The 21668-nt window shown below is 43.5% G+C and overlaps 1 protein-coding gene and 1 non-coding gene across 3 annotated transcripts in view; one reads left to right on the top strand and one right to left on the bottom strand.

Annotated features, from left to right (window-relative positions):
• Positions 1-21668, top strand: part of C27H3orf52 (chromosome 27 C3orf52 homolog) — a 35002-nt gene that overhangs the window by 3048 nt on the left and 10286 nt on the right. For both annotated transcript variants that reach the window (XM_043449051.1, XM_043449050.1), the window contains exons 2-3: positions 8379-8508; positions 17617-17744. In XM_043449051.1, the coding sequence (XP_043304986.1) occupies positions 8379-8508; positions 17617-17744 (258 nt within the window). The remainder of the gene's footprint in view (positions 1-8378; positions 8509-17616; positions 17745-21668) is intronic.
• LOC122429011 lies at positions 7746-7852 on the bottom strand. The gene has a single exon (XR_006265882.1). It is a non-coding gene; the product is annotated as a U6 spliceosomal RNA (small nuclear RNA).

Below are 21668 nucleotides of genomic sequence, written 5' to 3' on the forward strand. Positions count from 1 at the left end.
CTTTGCCTGCCTACCGTCAGTGTGAACAGGGTAGCGAAGTTGGGTCAAAACTGGAAAACCATCAGGGGTAATTGAGCCAGACTAGCTTTTTTTTTCTTTTTTTTAATCAATTATTTAGTTGCCTGTGCCTAGTCTTAGTTGAGACATGTGGGATTTTTGATCTTCATTGCAGCATATGAGATCTTCAGTTGCAGCCTGTGGGATTTGGTTTCCTGATCAGGGATGGAATCCAGGCCGCCTGTGTTTAAAGCATGGAATCTTAGCCACTGAACCACCAAGGAAGTCCCAAGACTAGTTTTCTTTTATGGTTTATTATATGGACTCTGACCTCAGTTTTTAAACAAAGGTCCCAGAGACATTTTTAAGGATAGTAGCCTCATAATAATAATAACTATAATTCAGTACATGGAGAGTTTTGAAGCAGGCAAGGTAGATTTGAATAAGTTGGATAAAAATTAGCCCACTGCCACGTGTTGTTTAGAATTTAGGACTAGGATCAACTGGCTCTTTTGTGCTTCAGTCAACGAGTAGGTTAAGTCCCACAATGAAAATTAAAGTATAGATTTTACTGTGTGCTAAGAAAATTTCCCACTCATCTATATAGTATCTGGGCTTTCTTGGTGGCTCAGTGGTAAAGAATCTGCCTGCAATGCAGGAGCTGCAGGAGACATGGGTTTGATTCCTGGGTTGGGAATATCCCCTGGAGGAGGAAATGGCAACTCACTCCAGGATTTCTGCCTGGAGAATCCCGTGGACGGAGGAGCCTGGTGGGCTGCAGTATACAGCATTGCAGAGTTGGACCTGACCGAAAAGACTGAGCGTGCACACATACAATGTCTGCTCCTCTTTGAGCCAAAGAGGAGAAAAGCCTTTTGTATCCAAGAGCTATGTAGTCCTGCTATTGTTGTAGGACCTTATGTCATGTATTTGAACCTTTTCTGAAGAAGGATGTGAAAATCTGGGGGAATAGGCAAAGGAAAATCACAAAAATTCTTGGGCTGTATACTTCAATCATAAAATGTAAGATGCAGTTTGTAAAAATCTTTTAAAGTCACTCTGGAGAAAAAACTTCCTGTGGCCTCTCCTCATGACCTAGAGTTTGGGCAAGAGAGACTAAAGAAGGCAGTGAAGGAGGCAGTATGTTCTCATGACCCCGTGTGCACGAGTAGCACACATCTTTTGTGTCAGAGGCTCTGCACCCTCAAGGTCCAGTGGAGTCCCCTGGGGGCACTTCTAAAAAGGATTCTTGGGTTGACTCTAACGTAGAGACAGCTGAGAAGCCCTATACTCAGTTGTTGTGTTGTGTGTGGCTAACTGACCATTTTAGTATGACTTAAAGGATGTGAAGATGAGTCATTCAAAGGATAGTGGTCTCTGCCTTGGAGCGGACAGCAGGCAGGTGAAGGGGGCTGCATGTAGGATGGCTGTGACGGGCTGGACTGGAAAAGGCATTTCCTACAGAGGGGGTGCTATGTATTCTGAGCCGAGTTCACCCAGGAAATCAGAATATTGGTCTCCTCAAACCACTAGGGTCCTGGTTGTGGTCTATAGGGGACAGCACATATGAAGGCCCAAAAGACCAGAGAGGTACATGACCCTCATTCTCTGGCTCATTTGAGACTCCAGGACATTTCGTGCAGGGCCACCCAAGATGGTCATGGTGGAGAGTTCTGACAAAACGTGGTCTGCTGGCGAGGGGAACGGCAAACCACTTCAATATTCTTGCCTTGAGAACCCCATGAACAGCATGAAAAGGCAAAAAGATAGGACACTGAAAGATGAACTCCCCAGGTTGGAAGATGCCCAATAGCTCCAGGAGATCAGTGGAGAAATAACTCCAGAAAGAATGAAGAGAAGGAGCCAAAGCAAAAACAACACCCAGTTGTGAATGTGACTGCTGATGGAAGTCAAGTCCGATGCTGTAAAGAGCAATATTGCATAGGAACCTGGAATGTCAGGTCCCTGAATCAAGGCAAATTGGAAGGGGTCAAACAGGAGATGGCAAGAGTGAACATGGACATTTTAGGAATCAGTGAACTAAAATGGACAGGAATGAGTGAATTTAAGTCAGATGACCATTATATCTACTACTGTGGGCAGGAATCCCTTAGATGGAATGGAGTAGCCATCAGAGTCAACAAAAGAGTCCGAAATGCGGTCCTCGGATGCAGTCTCAGAAACGACAGAGTGACCTCTGCTCGTTTCCAAGGCAAACCATTCAATATCACAGTGTCCAAGTCTTTGTCCTGGCTGGTAATGCTGAAGAAGCTGAAGTTGAATGATTCTATGAAGACCTACAAGACCTTCTAGAACTAACATCCAAAAAAGATGTCCTCTTAGGGGGCTAGAATGCAAAAGTAGGAAGTCAAGAGATACCTGGAGTAACAGGCAAATTTGGCCTTGGAGTACAAAAAAGAAGTAGGTCAAAGGCTAACAGAGTTTTGCCAAGAGAACGCACTGGTCACAGCAAACACTCTCTTCCAACAACACAAGAGAAGACTACACATGGACATCACCAGATAGTCAATACCGAGTTCAGATTGCTTATATTCTTTGCAGCCAAAGAGTGAGAAGCTCTATATGGTCAGCAGAAACAAGACCGGGAGCTGACTGTGGCTCAGATAATGAACTCCTTATTGCCACATTCAGACTTAAATTGAAGAAAGTAGGGGAAACCACTAGACCATTCAGGTATAACCTAAATCAAATCCCTTACAATTACACAGTGGAAGTGCCAAATAGATTTAAAGGATGAGATCTGATAAAGTGCCTGAAGAACTATGGATGGAGGTTCATGGCATTGTACAAGAGACAGTCATCAAGACCATCCCCAAGAAGAAGAAATGCAAAAAGGCAAAATGGTTGTCTGAGGAGGCCTTATAAATAGCTGTGAAAAGAAGAGAAGCAAAAGGCAAAGGAGAAAAGGAAAGATTTACCCATTTGACTGCAGAGTTCCAAAGAATAGCAAGGAGAAATAAGAAAGCCTTTCTCAATGATCATTGCAAAGAAATAGAGGAAAACAATAGAATGGGAAAGACTAGAGATCTCTTCAAGAAAATTAGAGATACCAAGGGAATATTTCATGCAAATACAGGCACAATAAAGGACAGAAACGGTATGGGCCTAACAGAAGCGGAAGATATTAAGAAGAGGTGGCAAGAATACACAGAAGAACTACACAAAAAAGATCTTTATGACCCAGGTAATCATGATGGTGTGATCATTCACCTAGAGCCAGACATCCTGGAGTCCGAAGTTGGGTGGACCTTAGGAAGCATCACTACAAACAAAGCTAGTGGAGGTGATGGAATTCCAGTTGCGCTATTTCAAATCCTAAAAGATGATGCTGTGAAAGTGCCGCACTCAATATGCCAGCAAATTTGGAAAACTCAGCAGTGGTCACAGGATTGGAAAAGATCAGTTTTCATTTCAATCCCAAAGAAAGGCAATGCCAAAGAATGTTCAAACTACCACACAATTGCACTCATCTCACATGCTAGCAAAGTAATGCTCAAAATTCTCCAAGTCAGGCTTCAACAGTATGTGAACCATGAACTTCCACATATTCAAGCTGGATTTAGAAAAGGAACCATAGATCAAATTGCCAACGTCTGTTGGATCATCGAAAAAGCAAGAGAGTCCCAGAAAAATGTCTACTTCAGCTTTATTGACTATGCCAAAGCCTTTGACTGTAGATCACAACAAAGAGATGGGAATACCAGATCACCTGACTTGCCTTCTTAGAAATCTGTATGCAGGTCAGGAAGCAACAGTTAGAAGTGTACATGGAACAGCTGACTGGTTCCAAATCGGGAAAGGAGTACATTAAGGCTGTATATTGTCACCCTGCTTATTTAACTTATATGCAGAGTATATCATGTGAATTGCTGGGCTGGATGAAGCACAAGCTGGAATCAAGATTTCCAGGAGAAATATCAATAACCTCAGATATGCAGATGACACCCCCCTTATGGCAGAAAGCAAAGAAGAACTAAAGAGCCTTTTGATGAAAATGAAAGAGGAGAGTGAAAAAGTTGGCTTAAAGCTCAGCATTCAGAAAATAAGATCATGGCATCTGGTCCATCACTTCCTGGCAAAGAGATGGGGAAACAATGGAAACAGTGAGAGACTTTATTTTTTCAGGCTCCAAAATCACTGCAGATGATGACTGCAGCCATGAAATTGAAAGACACTTGCTCCTTGGAAGAAAAGCTATGACCAACCTAGAAAGCATATTAAAAAGCAGAGACATTGCTTTGCCAACAAAGATCAGTCTAGTCAAAGCTATGGTTTTTCCAGTAGTTATGTATGGATGTGAGAGTTGGACTATAAAGAAAGCTGAGTTCCAAAGAATTGATGCTTTTGAACTGTGGTGTTGGAGAAGACTCTTGAGAGTCCCTTGGACTGCAAGAGGATCCGATCCTAAAGGAAGTCAGTCCTGAATGTTCATTGGAAGGACTGATGCTGAAGCTGAAACTCCAATAATTTGGCCACCTGATGTGAAGAACTGACTCACTTGAAATGTCCCTGATACCGGGAAATATTGAAGGTGGGAGGAGAAGGGGACGACAGAGGATAAGTTGTTCGGATGGTATCACCGACTCGATGGACATGAGTTTGAGTAAGCTCCAGGAGTTGGTGATGGACAGGGAAGCCTGGTGTGCTATAGTCCATGGGGTTGCAAAGAGTCGAACACGATTGAGTGACTGAACTGAACTGAATTGACTTGTGATACCTGCTGTCTCTTGAGAACTAAAAATGCGTCTCAGGACCTCTGTTAACAGGAAGGTATGTTTCTAGCCCCTGAGAAATTCACGGCTTCTTGTATTGGGCTCCTCTTTGCTGTGTACCTTATTGAGCCCCTAGCCTTAGTCACCTTGGAGCAGTGCTCAGGCTTCAGGTGAGGATGAGAGGTGAGTATGCTCGGACTCCAGACACACTCACCTCAAGAGAGTTTGCCTCTGTCTAGATGCTGCTGGGGCCTTTACACCGTCCCCCCACCACACACCACCGGAAGGGCCGGTGCACGCAGGGGCTCCAAAGTGTGACCTCTACTCTAGAACTTTTCAAAGTACGTTTTCAAAATTTGGGGCACCCTTTGTACCTCAGGAACACACATTTATTAAGTGCCTCTTACCTGTATGAGGTGTGGGATATAAGAACAGGGGAATTTTAAGAGCCACTGCTCACTCTGGGTGGTTTCACTTTCCCTAGGAAGATAAGGCCAGTATCTGTTTATGTTTGGACCTGAAGGCAGAAGAGGCAGGTGGTAGCCACAGCAGTTGAGCTGTGTGGACAGGTCATGCACTGGGTTGCTCTCTGAGGGTAGCCTGGTAGGGAGGCCTCCACAAAAGGGAGAGATTTTACCTGCTTTCCGGACAGCAGGAGGCTCCAGGCCAGGGCCCCCCACCCGCCTCTGGTAAAGCAGCTGGTGCATGTTGGGAGGTTTACATTTTCAAACCAGGGCTGCCCATTTCCCCTATAATCTGGGCCTAGGTGTGTGTTGTTTAAATTCCCCTTCAGGAGATGCTGAGGGTTGGGACCCGTTCAGTAAGAAAAACTGCATTGTCCTTCCGTGGAGAGTTTTCCTTCCTGACGGCTCCCGCTAAAGTCACCGCGGGAGAAGACGTTAACAAGGCATCAGTCCAGGAAGCGCCTGCTGCTGCTTGGCGGGAAGGTGAACACCCAGGGTAACGCCGGCTCCCATGCGCTCAGGGCTGCCGAAGCGCGACCTCCGCTCTGCCCTTGTTTAGCAAGTGCTTCGTCGGCGTGATCTCTAGTTTTTACAACAGTCCTCTGGGCCAGGTTTATTACTTAATGTGTTTTTCAGTTGTGAACCTTGGGGCCAGTGAGTTTCGGTAAGTAGTTTGCTGATAGGCACCCTGCCTTTAAGTGGTGTAACTAGGATTGGGATCCCATCCAGATACACGTGTTTTATCCATCATATTCTATTGTTTCCCATGGTTTTCATGTAGGACATAGGAGAAGAGGAATGGAGCCTTTCAGGGGTTAGCTCCACTGCTGAGAGAGGAGAAAGCCGGGCACGCGCGTAAGCTGGAGCTCCACAGGCTGACGCGGGCGGCTGTGGAGCAGGGAGGGCGCGTGCGGGGGCCGGTGAAATCAGCCAGGATACAACCCCGACCCGGCTAACCTCTCCCGACTGCTGCTTCGACGTGGACTTATCTTTGTTCCTTTGTAGATGTTGCAGTCTCCTCGGGCTGCCATGAGAGAACACCCCAGGGCAGGTGGCTTAAACCACAGAAATTAATTTTCCCACAGTCCAGGAGACTGGACGTCCAAGATCAGGGTGCCAGCATGGTTGGGTTTTGGTGAGAGCTCTCTTCCTGGCAGTAGAAGGCCACCTTCTCGATGTATCGTCCCATGTCCTTTTCTTGGTGCGGGCACACAGAGGGAGAGAGAGACAGTGTGAGCTCTCTGGTATCTCTTCTTATAGGGACACTGTGTGGTGTGTGTGTGTGCTAAGTCACTTCATTCGTGTCCGACTCTTTGTGACCCTATGGACTGTAGGCCGCCAGGCTGTTCTGTCCATGGGATTCTCCAGGAGGAATACTGGAGTGAGTTGTCATGCCTTCCTCCAGGGGATCTTCTCCACCCAGGAACTGAAACAGCATCTCTTATGTCTCCTGGATTGGCAGGTTCTTCACCACTAGTGCCACCTGGGAAGCCCCATAAGGACACTAGTCCTACCCTTAGAACTTCATTGTCTATTATTTCTTTACCAGGCCCATGTCCAAATACAGCCACACTTGGGTGGTGGGTAAGGTGGTTTAGGATATCAACATATGAATCTAGGGACAAAACCATTAAATCCAAAAGAGGTAAAATGAGTTTCCTCCAGCTGCCTTCAAGATATTTTGTGTGTTTGGATTTCAGCAATTTGAATATTTGTCTAGATACAGTTTGTTTGTTTTCCCTAAGTTTGGACTCATAAGTTTCTTAAGTATGTAGTTTTGTGCCTGTCTGTAGTTTTAGGATATGCTTTATCCAGTATTTCTTCAAATATTTTATCTCCCCCCAGTTTTTTATTCTCCCTCTGGGATTCCAGTTATCTTTGTACTGTGTTGTTTAATATTGTCCCGCCGTTCTTCATTGCTCTGTTATTTATTTGCTCTTTTCTCTTCTCTTTGCTTTTCACTTTATGTAATTTCTATTATCCTAACTTCAAGTTAGGTCTTCCCTTGTGGCTCAGTGGTAAAGAATCCACCTGCCAATGCAGGAGACAAGGGTTCAATCCCTGGGTTGGGAAGATCCCCTGAAGAAGGAAATGGCAACTCATTCCAGTATTCTTGCCTGGGAAATCCCAAGGCCAGAGGAGCCTGGAGGGCTACCGTCCACGGGGTTGCAAAAGAGTCGGACATGAATTGGAGACTAAGCAACAACACTAACACCCCCCTTGCAGGGCTGCTTAGATAAGTGAAATGGTGTTCAGTAGACCACAGCGGTTGTATTTACTTTGACCCCACCCTCTGCATCACTGAACACACTGCAGCTTATTTCCTGGTGTTCCTTCCTTATTACATAGAGTCTGGGCCACAGCAGTAGGTTCTTAGCTTTTTCTTTTTTTTTTCCAACGTAACATATCACATTTATTACTGGTCTCAGACTGATAGTGAGGAAATAAGAAACATCAGGAGCCAAGCATTACAGTAGTGATGTTCTCACTGTGATTTGGCTGCTTAAAAAAGTGGTCTTAACATGTGTGCCACTTTTCACGTGAGGCTTCTAAAAATATGGAACGCTTCACGAATTTGCGTGTCATCCTTGCGCAGGGGCCATGTTCATCTTCTCTGTATCGTTCCAATTTTAGTATATATGCTGCCAAAGCGAGCACAGTTCTTAACTTTTTCTTGGTCTAAGCTATACATTATTTTTCTCTTAATCTTCTACTCAGCTTTTGTGTACCAGAAGTCTTCAGTGGGTTCCCAGTACAGACCAAATTAAGTCTACACCAGTCTGGCAGCATTCAAGACCTCTTCAGGGATGCTCCAACCTTTCATTCTCTCCAATCTTAACTCTCATCACTTGCCTCTGAAACCTGCATTTCCATCAGATGAATCTTTTAGCCAATTTCATTATTAATTAATGCTGAGGATGTTCTTTTCTGGGTTTGGAATGCCTTTCTCTGTCCTTCTTTCAAAATCTTGCCTGTTCTTCCCACCTCAGAGTCCCCAGAGCATGTTCTCCTTAACCTCTTTATGAGGTTCCATCTGTCCTTTTGTGAACTTGACTCAGCAGAGTGGAGTTCCTTGAGATCAGGATCCTGCTGCCTTCATTTCTGTGTCACTGGCCCATAGTAAGCATTAAAAACTGTTGCTTGAAACCAAATGACTGCATCACAGTCTTCCTCTGCTTTCCAGGCTGACAAGGAAAGCCCTTGGAGCTCCTGTAATAAGAAGTTGATTGGAAAGTGCAAACTCTGGATGGTCCTCGCCTCTATTTTCCTGAGTTTCATTATAGTCATCATCATAAGCTTATGTCTAACTGGAGGTAAGAGAGTTCTAAATGTGACTAAGTTGATGTATTTTAAGAACTTATGTAATGCTTATGACTTAAATGCTGAAATAGAAGATCTACTTACTGCTACTTCATTATTTATAATATGAATTTAAAATTGCTTTGGGGTATGTTGTATAGATGGGCAATATACATGATTTTGCTTTTTTTTAATTTTACTTTTGGTTTGTTTGTTTGTTTGTTTTATAAACTCTGGTAGAAGTATGGGGATCATTGTTTTACTCTATGCATTGGATGTTGAAGATTTCTTAATTTTTAATTTATTTAAACATAAATTGATATTTTATTGTATCTTACACATGTGTGTTTGAAAATTTTTTTAATAATTTATTTAGTAAATATAATTATTGTAAAGGGTTTTTATTGTATAAAGCCAACTTTATCTCACATACCTGGCACATCACTGTAATGACAAAATGATGAATAACATATTTGAAAGGATTTTAAAAACTATAGAGCCATGTATCTGTTAGCTGTCATTATCTTAACTTCTTTTAGAAATCACTATGTTTGTGTTGTATGGGTGTGCAAAATAAAAACTCATGGTGCTGGTGTTACCTATGTATTTTACATATATTATCTCATTTTATTTTTTATTCTGAATATGAAAATAGTGCATGTTCAGTTACCCATAAAGCCCACCCACATTACTAGTATTTTGCTACACTCTTCTCTAGTCTTTTTCTTACTTGTGTTTTAAGGATAATTTGAGGTCAGTTTTTTTTTTTATATATAATTTTGTGGCTTAACTTTAAAATTTTAATGTTACATTGCGATCATTTTGACAATTCATTAAAAGTTATGTGTGAACATATATATATATTTAAAAATTACTACATGATGTACTCTTCCACACTTTTAAAAGTCTTTTAGGTAGTTGCTATTATTTTTTTAATGATTATCAGTATTTTTATGATGCCAAATATAGCGCCACCTAGTGGAAAATCATTTCTGTTTCAAAAAAGGAGAAAAGGCTTTCATTTGTATGTGGGGGTGGTTGCAGGCTGCAGCGGTGTGCGGGGGCTCTTTGAAGCGGGGATACTCACTCTGAAGTGGATCATGAAAGTGATCCGGTCACCACAGGATTAAGGTGGAGCTGGGCTGTCCGTGGCAAACCCAGTCACAGAACGAGAGCCAGAATGGCGGCCCCGAGTTTCTCCAGAGGGGGGCCCTGGGAGTTCTCCTAAGGGACTGCATTCGTTATTCGCCTTCTGTTCCGCCTTGTCCCAATCCTTTGGCCTCCTGTCTCAAGGTTTCATGGTCCCTGAAGGAACAGGAAAACTCTGGTGAGGTGGGCCAGCCCCCAGCGCGCGCGCCTCCCAGGCGGCCGCCATGTTTGCTCAGTCATGGCGGTGTGAGGCGGGATGCTGTGGCTTTGTGCCCACAGCTGGCCCGAGGCAGGGAGCAGCGGATAAGGGGTGCTGCCGCCCCTCCTCCATCACACCGAGGACAGTAGGTTTAGTGTGAGTGCTGGAGCGCCCTCTTCCCATCAGCGCCCACGTGTAGATGTTGAAACTGAACTGAGTCACACAGCCTTGTCCTGTCACACCAGCCAGTGCTGTCCTGAAAGTTGGCTGGTCTGTCTGCTAGCATCGGGAGCCTGTAACAGAGGACGATGCCGCAGATCTGGTTGGTTTGATTGATATTCAGGATTCTAAAGCCCTGGACCCAGGCACTTCCCTGGTGGTCCAGTGGTTAAGACTCCATGCTGAGTTTGATCTCTGGCTGGGGAACAAAGATCCCACCAAGTGTATGGAGAAAAATGAAAACAGACAAAACCCAAAAGACTCAAGACCCCAGAGCTGTCTTCCATTCTCAGAGAGTCATTTAACTTCAAATCATGAAGAACAAATTGCAGAGGAAAGGATTCCATTTCCCTCCACAGTTTCTCAGGGGACAGGAGAGTTTACAGGATCATATTTAGGGAAGAACTTTTTCTTAACACCTGTGGTGCACACTTTCTTTTTAATTTGGTTATAAAATTGTTTAAAAGTGTTGATGCTCCAAGAGATTTTCAAACTTTTACTTTTTTTAAATCAGGGAAATACTTTTACTTTACTTGGCACCTGAACTTTCAAGGGTTTGGGCCTGTGGGGAGAGTCTAGTGTGGCTGTTGGGGGTACGGGAGGTAAGAAGGAGGAAGGACAGGATTCCCTCTGGGCATCCCAGCCTCACCCAGAGCAGCTCCATGGGTATGCCTGGGATGATAGTCTGCAATAATCAGCCATTGTTCAATTGCCAGGCCCATTGATATGAATTGAATGTTGACAGAACCTCTTGGCAATCTGTGGAAAATGCTGCTGCCTGGGAAAGTCGAAGGCTGTGCCTTCATTAGTGAATGTGGGAGGGGCGATATATGGGTAAGGCGGAAAGAAATCCAAACTTTTAGGTATAAAATAAGTGACAGGGATATATTGTACAACACGGGAAATGTAGCCAGTATTTTATAATGACTATGAATGTATTATAACCTATAAAAATTGTGAATCACTATATTGTACACTTGATAGGTCAGTTGGTAAAGAATCCGCCTGCAATGCAGGAGACCCCAGTTCAATTCCTGGGTTGGGAAGATCCGCTGGAGAAGGGATAGGCTACCCACTCCAGTATCCATGGACTTCCCTTGTGGCTCAGCTGGTAGAGAATCTGCCTGCAGTGTGGGAGACCTGGGTTCAATCCCTGGGTCAGGAAGATACCCTGGAGAAGGCCAAGACTACCCACTTCAGTATTCTGGCCTGGAGAATTCCATGAACTATATAGTCCATGGGGTCGCAAAGAGTCGGACACGACTGAGCAAACTTCACTTTCTTTTCATAACTTATATAATATTGTATGGCAACTATACTTCAATATATAAAACAAAGGAATGAGTATGCATTTGTTAAAAAGTGATGCTGTGTCTTCATTCAGAAGTGAAGTTTCTCAGGACCTTGTTTGCCATTCCCTTCCTCCTGCCTCCTTACTCTACTGTCTCAGGGCTCTGCAGTCCCCAGACTAAGGCTTAGAGATGAAGATGATAATAACCGCGGCGCTGGAGTGGACAGAGAGGGGACATTAACTGTATCCCAGTGTGGAAGGGCATCCAATTCTAGGGAGGGGACAATAGGGTACCCAGAATGAGATGCCTGGGGGGAGCTGTATCTTATCACTGACATTGATAGGAATGGCCATGATGTGGTGATAATACAAGCAGACCATCCTGTGGTCAGTTGCATTATTATTAATTCTATACAGATAGTGCACCCCTTCTTGCCTGTACCTGGGATGAGCTGGCCCCCCACTCTGCCCTTGGAATGCCACTGAAGTGATGGAAAGTTAGGATCACAGCTCAGCTTAAGGCATTGACCCTGGGCTGTGTCCATATTGTGGATCAGAGGCTAACACTCCTCCAGGCTCACGGAGACAATGAAACTTTATTATTATAATTTTTTTCTTTTTGAGACCTTCTTTAAATGGACAATTTGGGGGCGGGGGCATAGATCAGAGAATCTCCTTGTTGTCTCTAGAGGCCTAGTTTTGATCCAGCTCTCAAAAAAAGAAATACTGATGGATTCTCTCTTTCTCCCTAAGGAATTACAAATTCCTTGTTGTGAAGGGTAAAGGCAGTGGGCGGGGTGGGGGGAAGCTTTCCTCTCTGTCTCCCTCCCTTCCTCTCTCTAAGTCCTTTCCTGTCTGGATAATTTGAAGAATCATTTAAGCATCCTCAAGGACTCTGCTTTCTTTATTAACCTGTCCCAACCAGGCAGGGGAAAGATCCTAGGAACACCTTAACTAGTGAAACCCTTCCTTGGTTTGGGCAAAAATATTTTAAGTGTTACAGAATGCAAACTGTGACAAGTAGGTAGATGCTTACAAATGTGATTGAAAGGTGACCATTTTTAATAGTTTAGAAACCCTTATGTGATGCCTCTCAGCTCTCTTACCAGATCTTGGGAATAAGAACCACAGCTTACATCACACAGTCCTGATAGATAAGTAGGTCACACAGGTTGCTCCCTGGTATAGGGTGACTTTGGGAAAATCTTAGGCAGACAGCAAGGTCCTTGGGAGCAGGAACTTCACAGTCCAGGACCTTGAAATTTCTCTGCATTTTCCCCTGCTTCTCTTTCCCTCATGTATCATATGATCCTCTGCCTTCCTAAGACCAACCTCTTCACCTATGCGCTCCATAGAATCCTCTCCAGCTTCTTCTGACCTGTGGACTTCCAGATATTGCACGCCTTCTCTAAAAGCATCCTCTTGGGCCTCTTCAAATGTGCTCATAGTCTCTCTTTCAGAGCAGTCTTCCATCAGCATCTTGCTACTTCATTTAGATATTTCTCTCTTTTCACTGGCAAACTTCTAGAAAGAGAGATCTGTACTCCTAAACTACTGTATCTGTTGGTCCCAAATTCTCTTCCTAAGGTGAACAGCAAGTGTCTGACGATGAAGCCCGGTGGTCTTTCTCCCGTCCCCTCTCTGCCCTGTTTGCAGCTGTCAGCTCTCTCTGCTGTGTTGTACTCTTTCAGGCCTTCAGAACTCCCAGACTTTATTTCTGCCTTTGGCCTCTGTGTTGTGGTTGCAGGAGGCATATCTTCAGGTTTCTGACTTTTCTCATTCTTCGTTCTTTCCCTTTAGAAGTTCATTTAGTCCCAAGTCAGCGGCCATCCCCATCTTGGAAATGACTCCGAGAAATTCATGCACACATTTTCCCTGAGTTTTAGTCATGCTCTTTGCTGGAGTTCTCAACCTGGAAATAACTATCACTGTCTTAATCATTCATCTGAAACTACTATTTGTGGGAATCCCCTTCCTCACCCTTTATATTTTCGTGGTGAATCATGAAGCCAGATTTATATCATCCAATTGTGTAACTTCAGGCAAATTCTTCAATGTTCGTGGCCTCAGTTTCCTCATTTGTAAAATATAAGTGATTTCTGAATCTGTGTCTATAAATATACCCTGACCCTCCCACTTAACTAGCCCAATTGTCCTAAGCAAATTATGCCTTTTTTCTAAGAATGTCTTCATTTTAAAATGAAAACATAAATATTTAATTCATAAGGTTGATTGGAGGATTACATGAGGTTAAAAACTGCAAGTGCATAGCAGGATGTCTGTGCATAATGCTTAATATAGCAGCTATTATTCTTCCTGTTACCCATGGTTGATTCTTTGGAACATTTTTGATTTCTTCTTCTCTCCTGTAGCTAGATAATGACTAGGTCTTATCAATCATTCCTTGGTAGTGTCTTGATAGTAACTTTCAACATTGACTACCCACCTACTTCTAGGCTCCCTGCTGGATATGGTGGTTCTTACCTTTACCATCAGCTACAGTATAGGCATTGGTATTTCTGTTGAGGAAACTGCTTCAGAGATTTAAATGACCTAAGTCACATGGCTTGTGACTGGCTGAGGTGGAATTCAAACAACTTCTGGCCACCTTTACAGTCAGCTCTGCTTCCACCATCCTGGTCTTCCTCTTCCCTCTCCTTCCTTCCTCTTCTCACGGCTGTCAGTTGAAATCTGTCTTTCCTATTCTGGCGTCCGGTGGCCTCTTTACCTCCAGTCTCCCCCAGTTGCCTGTCATCCCATCTGTCACCAACAGATTTTCCTCTGTCTCCTTCCTGGGAGACATTTAACAACTTCCGTTATCTCCTGAAGACATCTGGCATTTAAGTCCTCCCTCTCTGGGCTCATTTCTTATATTCCTGCCAAAGAGCTATTTTTGTGTATTTCCAATGTACTTTTGTATATACTATGATTTTCAAAAGACATTTTCTCTACCTGGAAATACTGCCCATATTAAATCTCAACAATGGACATGAACTTGGGCAAACTTTGGGAGATGGTGAGGGGCAAGGAGGCCTGGCATGCTGCAGTCCACGGAGTCACAAAGAGTCGGACATGACTGGGCCACTGAACAACGACAACAGTGTACTCTGTGTATGTACTATGATTTTTAAAAGACATTTTCTCTACCTGGAAATACTGTCCAGATTAAATCTCATTAATAGCATAAAGATTCTGCTGACTGGGTAAGCCTATTGTGGCTGTTGTTACTATTTTAACAAACACAACTCTTTAGCTAGTTCTTGTACAGATTCATTATTCAGAACATACAAGTTATTACAGTAGAGCTATTATTAGAGACCTCTTTTTGATCTCAGCATTTCTTAATAGAAGGCATCCAAATTGGAAAAGAAGTAAAACTGTTACTGTTTGCAGATGATATGATACTATACTTAGAAAATCCTAAACACAATACCAGAAAACTACTAGAGCTCATTAATGAATTTGGTAAAGTTATTGGATGCAAAATTAATATGCAAAAATCTGTTGCATTTCTATACACTATCAATGAAAGATCAGAAAGAGAAATTAAGGACACAATCACATTTACTTTCGTACCCAAAACAATAAAATACCTTGGAATAAAGCTACCTAAGGAGGTGAAAGACCCTTACTCTGAAAACTATAAAACGCTGATAAAAGAAATCAAAGAACACACAAACAGATGGAAGGATGTACCATGTTCTTGGATCAGAAGAATCAATATTGTCAAAGTGACCATACTGTCCAAAACAATCCACAGATTCACTGCGATCCCTATCAAATTACCAATGACATTTACAATTATAATTTACAATTACAAAATACAATTACAATTTACAATTACCACTTTTCACAGAACTAGAACAAAAATTTTTTAAGTTTGTATGGAAACAGGAAAGACTCTGAATGATCAAGGCAACCTTGGGAAAGGAAAAAGGAACTAGAGGAATCAGGCTCCCTGTCTTCAAACTATACTTCAAAGCCATACTCATCAAAACAGTATCACACTGGCACAAAAACAGAAATCTAGATCAATGTAAACCCATGTGATTATGGGCAATTAGTCTATGGCAAAGGAAGCAAGTATATACAATGGTGAACTTGGCATTTCTTAATGCCCTTGAGTTCAGCAGTTCTGTGACTCCTGTATCCATTCTCTGGCATCCCTATTCTTTTCTGAGGTAATGATATCTACTCTGGAAATGCACGTGGTGGGTGTAGAGCTGAAAGATACTCATTGCAGCATTATTTATAACTTTGGAAAGCTGAAAACATTAAATGATTTTAGAACAATAATGTAGCCATTAAAATAATCTTTGCAAGGAATTTTGAACATGTGGGAAATGCCTTTTGATATGTTAATAACAGCAACAAAAGAATCAAGACATATAAACAATGAGGGCAGCAAACAATAAAAAGCAATATATAAATTACCTTTTCATTAAGACCTCAAATATATAAAATATGGGGGGAGACCTTTTGATTAAAGAATTATTAGTAATTTTTTTTTTTGCTTTGCTGCAGTTTTCTATACTTTGCAAGTTTTCTGCTTTGAGGCCCTAAGTCTTTTTTTTTTTTTTTTTTTTGACTGGTGGTTTGTGGGATCCTAGTTCTGTGACCAGGGATTGAATGCAGGGCCATAGCAGTGGAAGTGCCGAGTCTTAACCAGTGGATCACCAGGAAATTCCTGAGGGCATAACTTTTTATTCTCAGACAAAATAACATGATGACTTACAACAATTAATGATGCAGGGATAATTCCCTGTGTTGGGGTCCCCAGGATTACCCCCAGATTCATCAGTTTGCTGATAAGACTCATGATACTCAGCACATATTATAAAGGTGATTATGATTTATTACAGCTAAAGGATATAAAGCAAAATATAGAGGAAACCAGGGGCAAGCTTCCAAGAATCCCCGTCCAGTGCAGTCACACAGGTGCACTTAATTTCTCCAGCAATGAATTGTGGCAACAACATGTGAAGTCTTGTCCACCAAGGAAGCTCATTAGAGATTCAGTTTATATTGGGATTGGTCACATGGGCAGGCTCTGCCTGGCACCTACTAAAACCCCAGACTCCCAGAAGGAAAGGAGAGGCTCGGCACAAGCCACGCTGTTTCTGTAAACAGTTGAGGCACAGCTAGCCACTCTTACCAGGGAACATGGGAATTCTCTGGGAATCCAAGTTCCAGATTCCAGTAAGGGGTCAACCTTGCACCGGCCTTGCCAAGGCTGGCAGCCTCCGACCTGCTGTGTTAACTCCTCTGCAACTTCCCTTGATCTTGTGGCTCACACTTCAGACTTCCTCAGGGAATAAGGACCTGGACTCTCACTTCCATCATAAACCCAGAGTCGATACCACAGTGGCTTTTGCAAAGTCCAGTAAAGAGACTGATAATGTTATGTTTGAGGCACGGGATTACAGAGAAGTCCATGGCCCACAAACACCAGGTTCCTCCCACCCACGCTTTTCTCAGGGTTGGAGAGGTGGTCCCCAGGTGGTGCTGGCAGGGGGCCAGGGGAGCCTAGTGAGTGCCAGTGGGCCAGCTCCAAGTTCCTGGCTGCTGACTTAGTGTGTTTTCCCTTTGGCTCTAACAACTTAAAAATCAGTTAGCTCACAGTCCTTGGAATGCAAGCAGCACAGAACTGTTGTCTTAGGAATGTGAGTCCCGTGGGCCCTGGGACTCTGAGTGCAGTGTCCATTCCTTCTACAAACAGAGTGTGTCAACATTTCCCACCTGGGACATCCTGGAGAGTGATGACTTCATGCTTACTGGCTCGGATTCTAACCCAGGAGCTGTTCTCAATGATGTCACGTCCTCAGCGTGGGTACAGAAGCACAGGGGATTCAGGGAAATCCCTTGCTCTGCTCCTGTCCCCCATCTCCTGTTGTTTGTTGGCCATCTCTAGGACCTGCCTTGACACCTGTAAAAGTAGCTAAGTTGCAAGAGTCAGTTTGACAAAGAAATTCATGTTCTTCCCACCTCTTCCAGCTGCCCTTCACCCAGTCTGTGTTCAATGGAATCTGAGCCCCCTCTGTCATCAGATAAAGAAACAAAATTTTATTGTGATGGAGGCAAGCCCCTGTCTTTATTCAGCCTACCTGAGAAAAAGAAAGCATTTCTGCTCATACTTGCTTACTGTGACTAGGCTTGATGAATACTCATTGTTCGTTTATTTCTTAAGTATAGCAGCCAATGGAATGAATGTTATTTTATGCATGTGCTTACTTTTACTTTTTATCCCCCCCCCATTCTGTTTAGTAACTTATATTGATGAAGATGAAAATGAAATACTTGAATTGTCATCAAATGAAACATTCTCGGTCATGCTAAAGATTCCAGAGGAGTGTGTTTCTGAAGAGGAATTACCTGACATGCTCCAGAAGCGGGTAAGTTACCTTATGTATTATTACTGAGTTCTTAGCATTAGAGTGTGAATTCTTCTGGAGCAGCTGGGTTAGAGCTAGCCAGTAAGTAGCTTCAAGCTTGGATTCTTTGGATATCGGCAGAAACCAGTGCTTAGAAATAGATTTTCTGTAGTGCAAAGCTGGAAGGAAGAGCCCTGGCCTCCAGCTGAATGTGTCCTGGAGGACAGTATTCTGTTTCTCACTCTGGTCTTAGGTTTGATTCAACCTGAAATTTTATTGAGGGTCTGTGAGGTGCTAGACAACATGCTTAGTGCCAGCGCCATAGAGGCTGTGCCCTCAGTGGGGCTCAAAGTCCCAGTTGGAAGAATTTGGAGTCCAAGAGGAAGCAATTAAATAGTTATGAGCAGTGTGGTATGTTCCATCACTGAGATATGTACAGTGTGATTTACAACCGCAGAGGAGAGATGGAGGCTTGGAGGGCCTCCTGGAGGAGGATGAGTCTTGAAATGTGAACTAGGGGTATTCCAGATTAGAGAGCAGAGAACACAAGGGTATCTGCCCAGCAGTGTGCTATGAGCTCCACATACTGTGTAGCAGAAATGCAGAGGTGAGGCTGAACGGAAAGGAAGGGGTCAGATTACGAAGGTTTCCGGTTCTTTGGCGAGGTCCTGGAAGATTTTCATCTGCAGGCTGACATGGTCAACTTCTCATTTTAGTCTTTGTGTGATGATGGGAACATTGGAAGTGGAGGGCTTAGTTAGAAGGATGACAAGTGAGGGAGCCTAGGATTAGGGCAATGTCCGGGGAGATAATTGAGGTTCAGGTGAGATTTCAGAGGTCTGCTCCCTCAATAGGACTTCATGGCTGGTAGGATGTGGGCTGAGGGAGAGCATGGCTCCAGGCTTCTGGTTGGGTGACCACATGGGTGGATGGTGATATCGTTCATGGAGCGGGGAATGCAGGAGAAGGAGCCTCTGTGTGTAATGAGGGCTCTGCAGTAAGACCATAAAGGTTGGTTGGAGCAGCCCTGGTTATTCTGTCAAAGACAGAGTGGTTCACAGTCAGACCCAGAAAAGTTTGTGAGAACAAAATCTAAGCATGACCAGCCTGCTGTCTGTTACTCTCGTCCCTATGGTAGATAGGTTGAACGGGGTGAGTTCCCTTTATTTCCTGAAGGGCAGAGTCTTACCCAGTGGATGGCTAGGGCAGTGCCCTCTTTTTTACTTTTTTGATTGAGAGGTTTTGCATTGGCCGAGGAGAAACCAAGTGAGTCAGCATCCACAGTTGTCACTGGTCTATGTCAGGGGGAAATGGGTGTCACTCACTCACCTGAGAGCCATCTCTCTGGTCATAGAAGCAGATATGAGCAGCTTCTACAGGTGTTTTTAATTCATTGTGGTATAATGGCTGAGGAACAGGGACTGGTGGGTCTCTGGGGCAAGTTCACAGGCCTCTTTGAGTTGGTTCCTACTGTGATAAATGGAAATCACCTCACTTTCCCTGTATACCCACAGATGCATATAAAGAACTTTGTAAGGCATTTTTAAAAAGAATTATCTGATTTGCAGATGATAAACATAAGGTGCAGTGAGGTGAAGAAACTTCTGCTCTCTGGTTTCCCAACAAATGTTCAGGGGAAAAAAATGAGGAACTTGGAGATATTACTATCTTACTGTCAGATCGAGAACCCTTTTCTTCCACTTAGGACAGTTTCTGGGTTTGGAAAGTAAATGGGAATGGATATTGAAACACTGCACCCTCTGTTTTGCTTTATTGTCTTGCTTTCTAAGCACAGTTTTCCTGGCTCCTCTCATATCTCACTGCCAGTTTCCTTCTCTTTGGGTTGGGCTGATAACTTTGCTTAAGCTAACCTGGTAGCTACTCAGCGTCAAAGCTCAGCTTACCTGCTCGATGCCAGAGTCAGCAGTGGCCCTTCTAATAATGCAGGGGACATATCCCTCTTGCTCTGGAAGATGTTTTTCTTTTTTTAACATTATTACTTAAAAAAATTGAGATATAGTTCATACACAGTATTATATGTTTCAGGTGTATGACATAGTGATTCACAGTTTTTAAGATTACATTCCTCTTATAGTTACTAAAGAATATAGGCCATATTCCCTGTGTTATATAATATATCCTTATCGCCTGTTTATTTTATGTATAGTAGTTTGTACTGCTTAACCCCCTGCCCACATCTTGCCCCACCCCCTCCTCACTCTCCCCTGATAACCACTAGTTTGATCTCTGCATCTGTGAGTCTGTTTCTTTTTTGTTCTTGTTATATTTACTCATTTCTTTTACTTTTTAGATTCCGCATATAATTGATATCACACAGTATCTGTCATTCTCTGACTTATTTCACTTAGTACAATACCCTCCAAGACCATCCATGTTGTTGCGAATGGCAGCATTTCATTCTTTTTCATGGCTGAGTAGTTTTCCATCATCTGCGTATACCACTCTCCTTTGTCCATTCATCTGGTGATGGACTCTTAGGCTGCGCCCATATCTTGGCTATAGTCAGTAATTGTGTGTGTGTGTGTGTGTTCAGTTGTGCCCGACACTTTGTGACCTCATGGACTACAGCCCCTCAGGCTCCTCTGTCCATGGAATTTTCCAAGCAAGAATACTGGAGTGGGTTGCTGTTTCTTTTTCCAGATCTTCCCACCTAGGGATTGAACTCCTGTCTCCTGAGTCTCCTGCATTGGCAGGCGGATTCTTAACCATTGGACCACCTGGAAAGCTCCATTGTAAATAATGGAAACTGGTTTCTGATGAGCCACTGTGCCTGACTCTGGTGATCGGCTCGCTGGGCTCAAAGCTCAGTTTGCACTCAGCCTCATTGGCACAGTTTGGGAAACACCAGAGCAAGGGGTGAGGAGCGCCTCTTTTCACTCTTTTGATCCCAAAGTAGTGTGGTTGACAGCTCCTAAATATGTAAATATTTCCTAATCATAGTAGGTGATGGTGCCACAAAAAAAAAATGTTAGAGTGGACACTGAAATTGATCTAGTATACCACGCCATCTCTTAACATGAAATTTTAAAACTTTTTCTGAGTATCAATGTGCAAAACACAGTGCTTAGGACCCTAAGAATTAATGAAAGGAAGAATGAGAGGGAGGGAAAAAAGAAGGAAGGACAGACATAATTTCTGACAAAAGAAGCTCAATCTAAAAGGAAGAGAGGGATAACCAGGTGGGGTTTGCTATATGACGCAGGGCACTCAAAGCTGGTGCTCTCTGCCAACCTGGAGGGATAGGGTGGGGAGCGAGGCAGGTGGGGGCTTCAGAATGACCGGGACACATGTATACCTATGGCCAATTCATACTGATGTTTGGCAAAAACCATCACTATATTGTAAAGTAATTATCCTGCAATTAAAGTAAATTAAAAAATAAAAGGAAGAGAGGGATATTGTTGTTGTTATTATTGTTGTTATTTTCAGCGCTTGAGAAAAAATGTCTTCTCTAGCATCCTCATCTTCCTCCCTGTTCTGAGCAGTCCTGGGATTGCGCCAACCTCCGGGTTTTCTAAATGACTGTTGGCAACTTTCTCTGGGGCTCAGAAACTCTAAGATGGCCCAGTCATCTTCCCCGCAGAGTTCTTAACACTTTATGCTACTTTTGTCCTTGTTGTTCAGGAGACACTTTCCCCCTCGCTCCATCTGAACGGGTTGTGTGGTAAAACGTGAGGACGCTGGGCTGTCTGTACATCTAGGACTAGATTCCTTACTAGCAGAGTGACCTCCCTGAAGGCCTAGAGTTTTTTTAATTTTTTTCCATCAGCACAAAGGGAACAGAGGGCAAAGACAGCAGTGCCTCTTCTGTCAGCTTCTGATGCAGGTGACAGCAGTAGTGGCCGGGTTGGAGGAAGTGCTCTAAACCCCTCTGCTCTACCTTGGGGAAATTTGATTGTCACCTGTGAGTGTAGTGGGAGCAAA

Source organism: Cervus canadensis, chromosome 27 (genome assembly GCF_019320065.1).
Source record: "Cervus canadensis isolate Bull #8, Minnesota chromosome 27, ASM1932006v1, whole genome shotgun sequence".
Taxonomy (NCBI): Eukaryota; Metazoa; Chordata; class Mammalia; order Artiodactyla; family Cervidae; genus Cervus; species Cervus canadensis.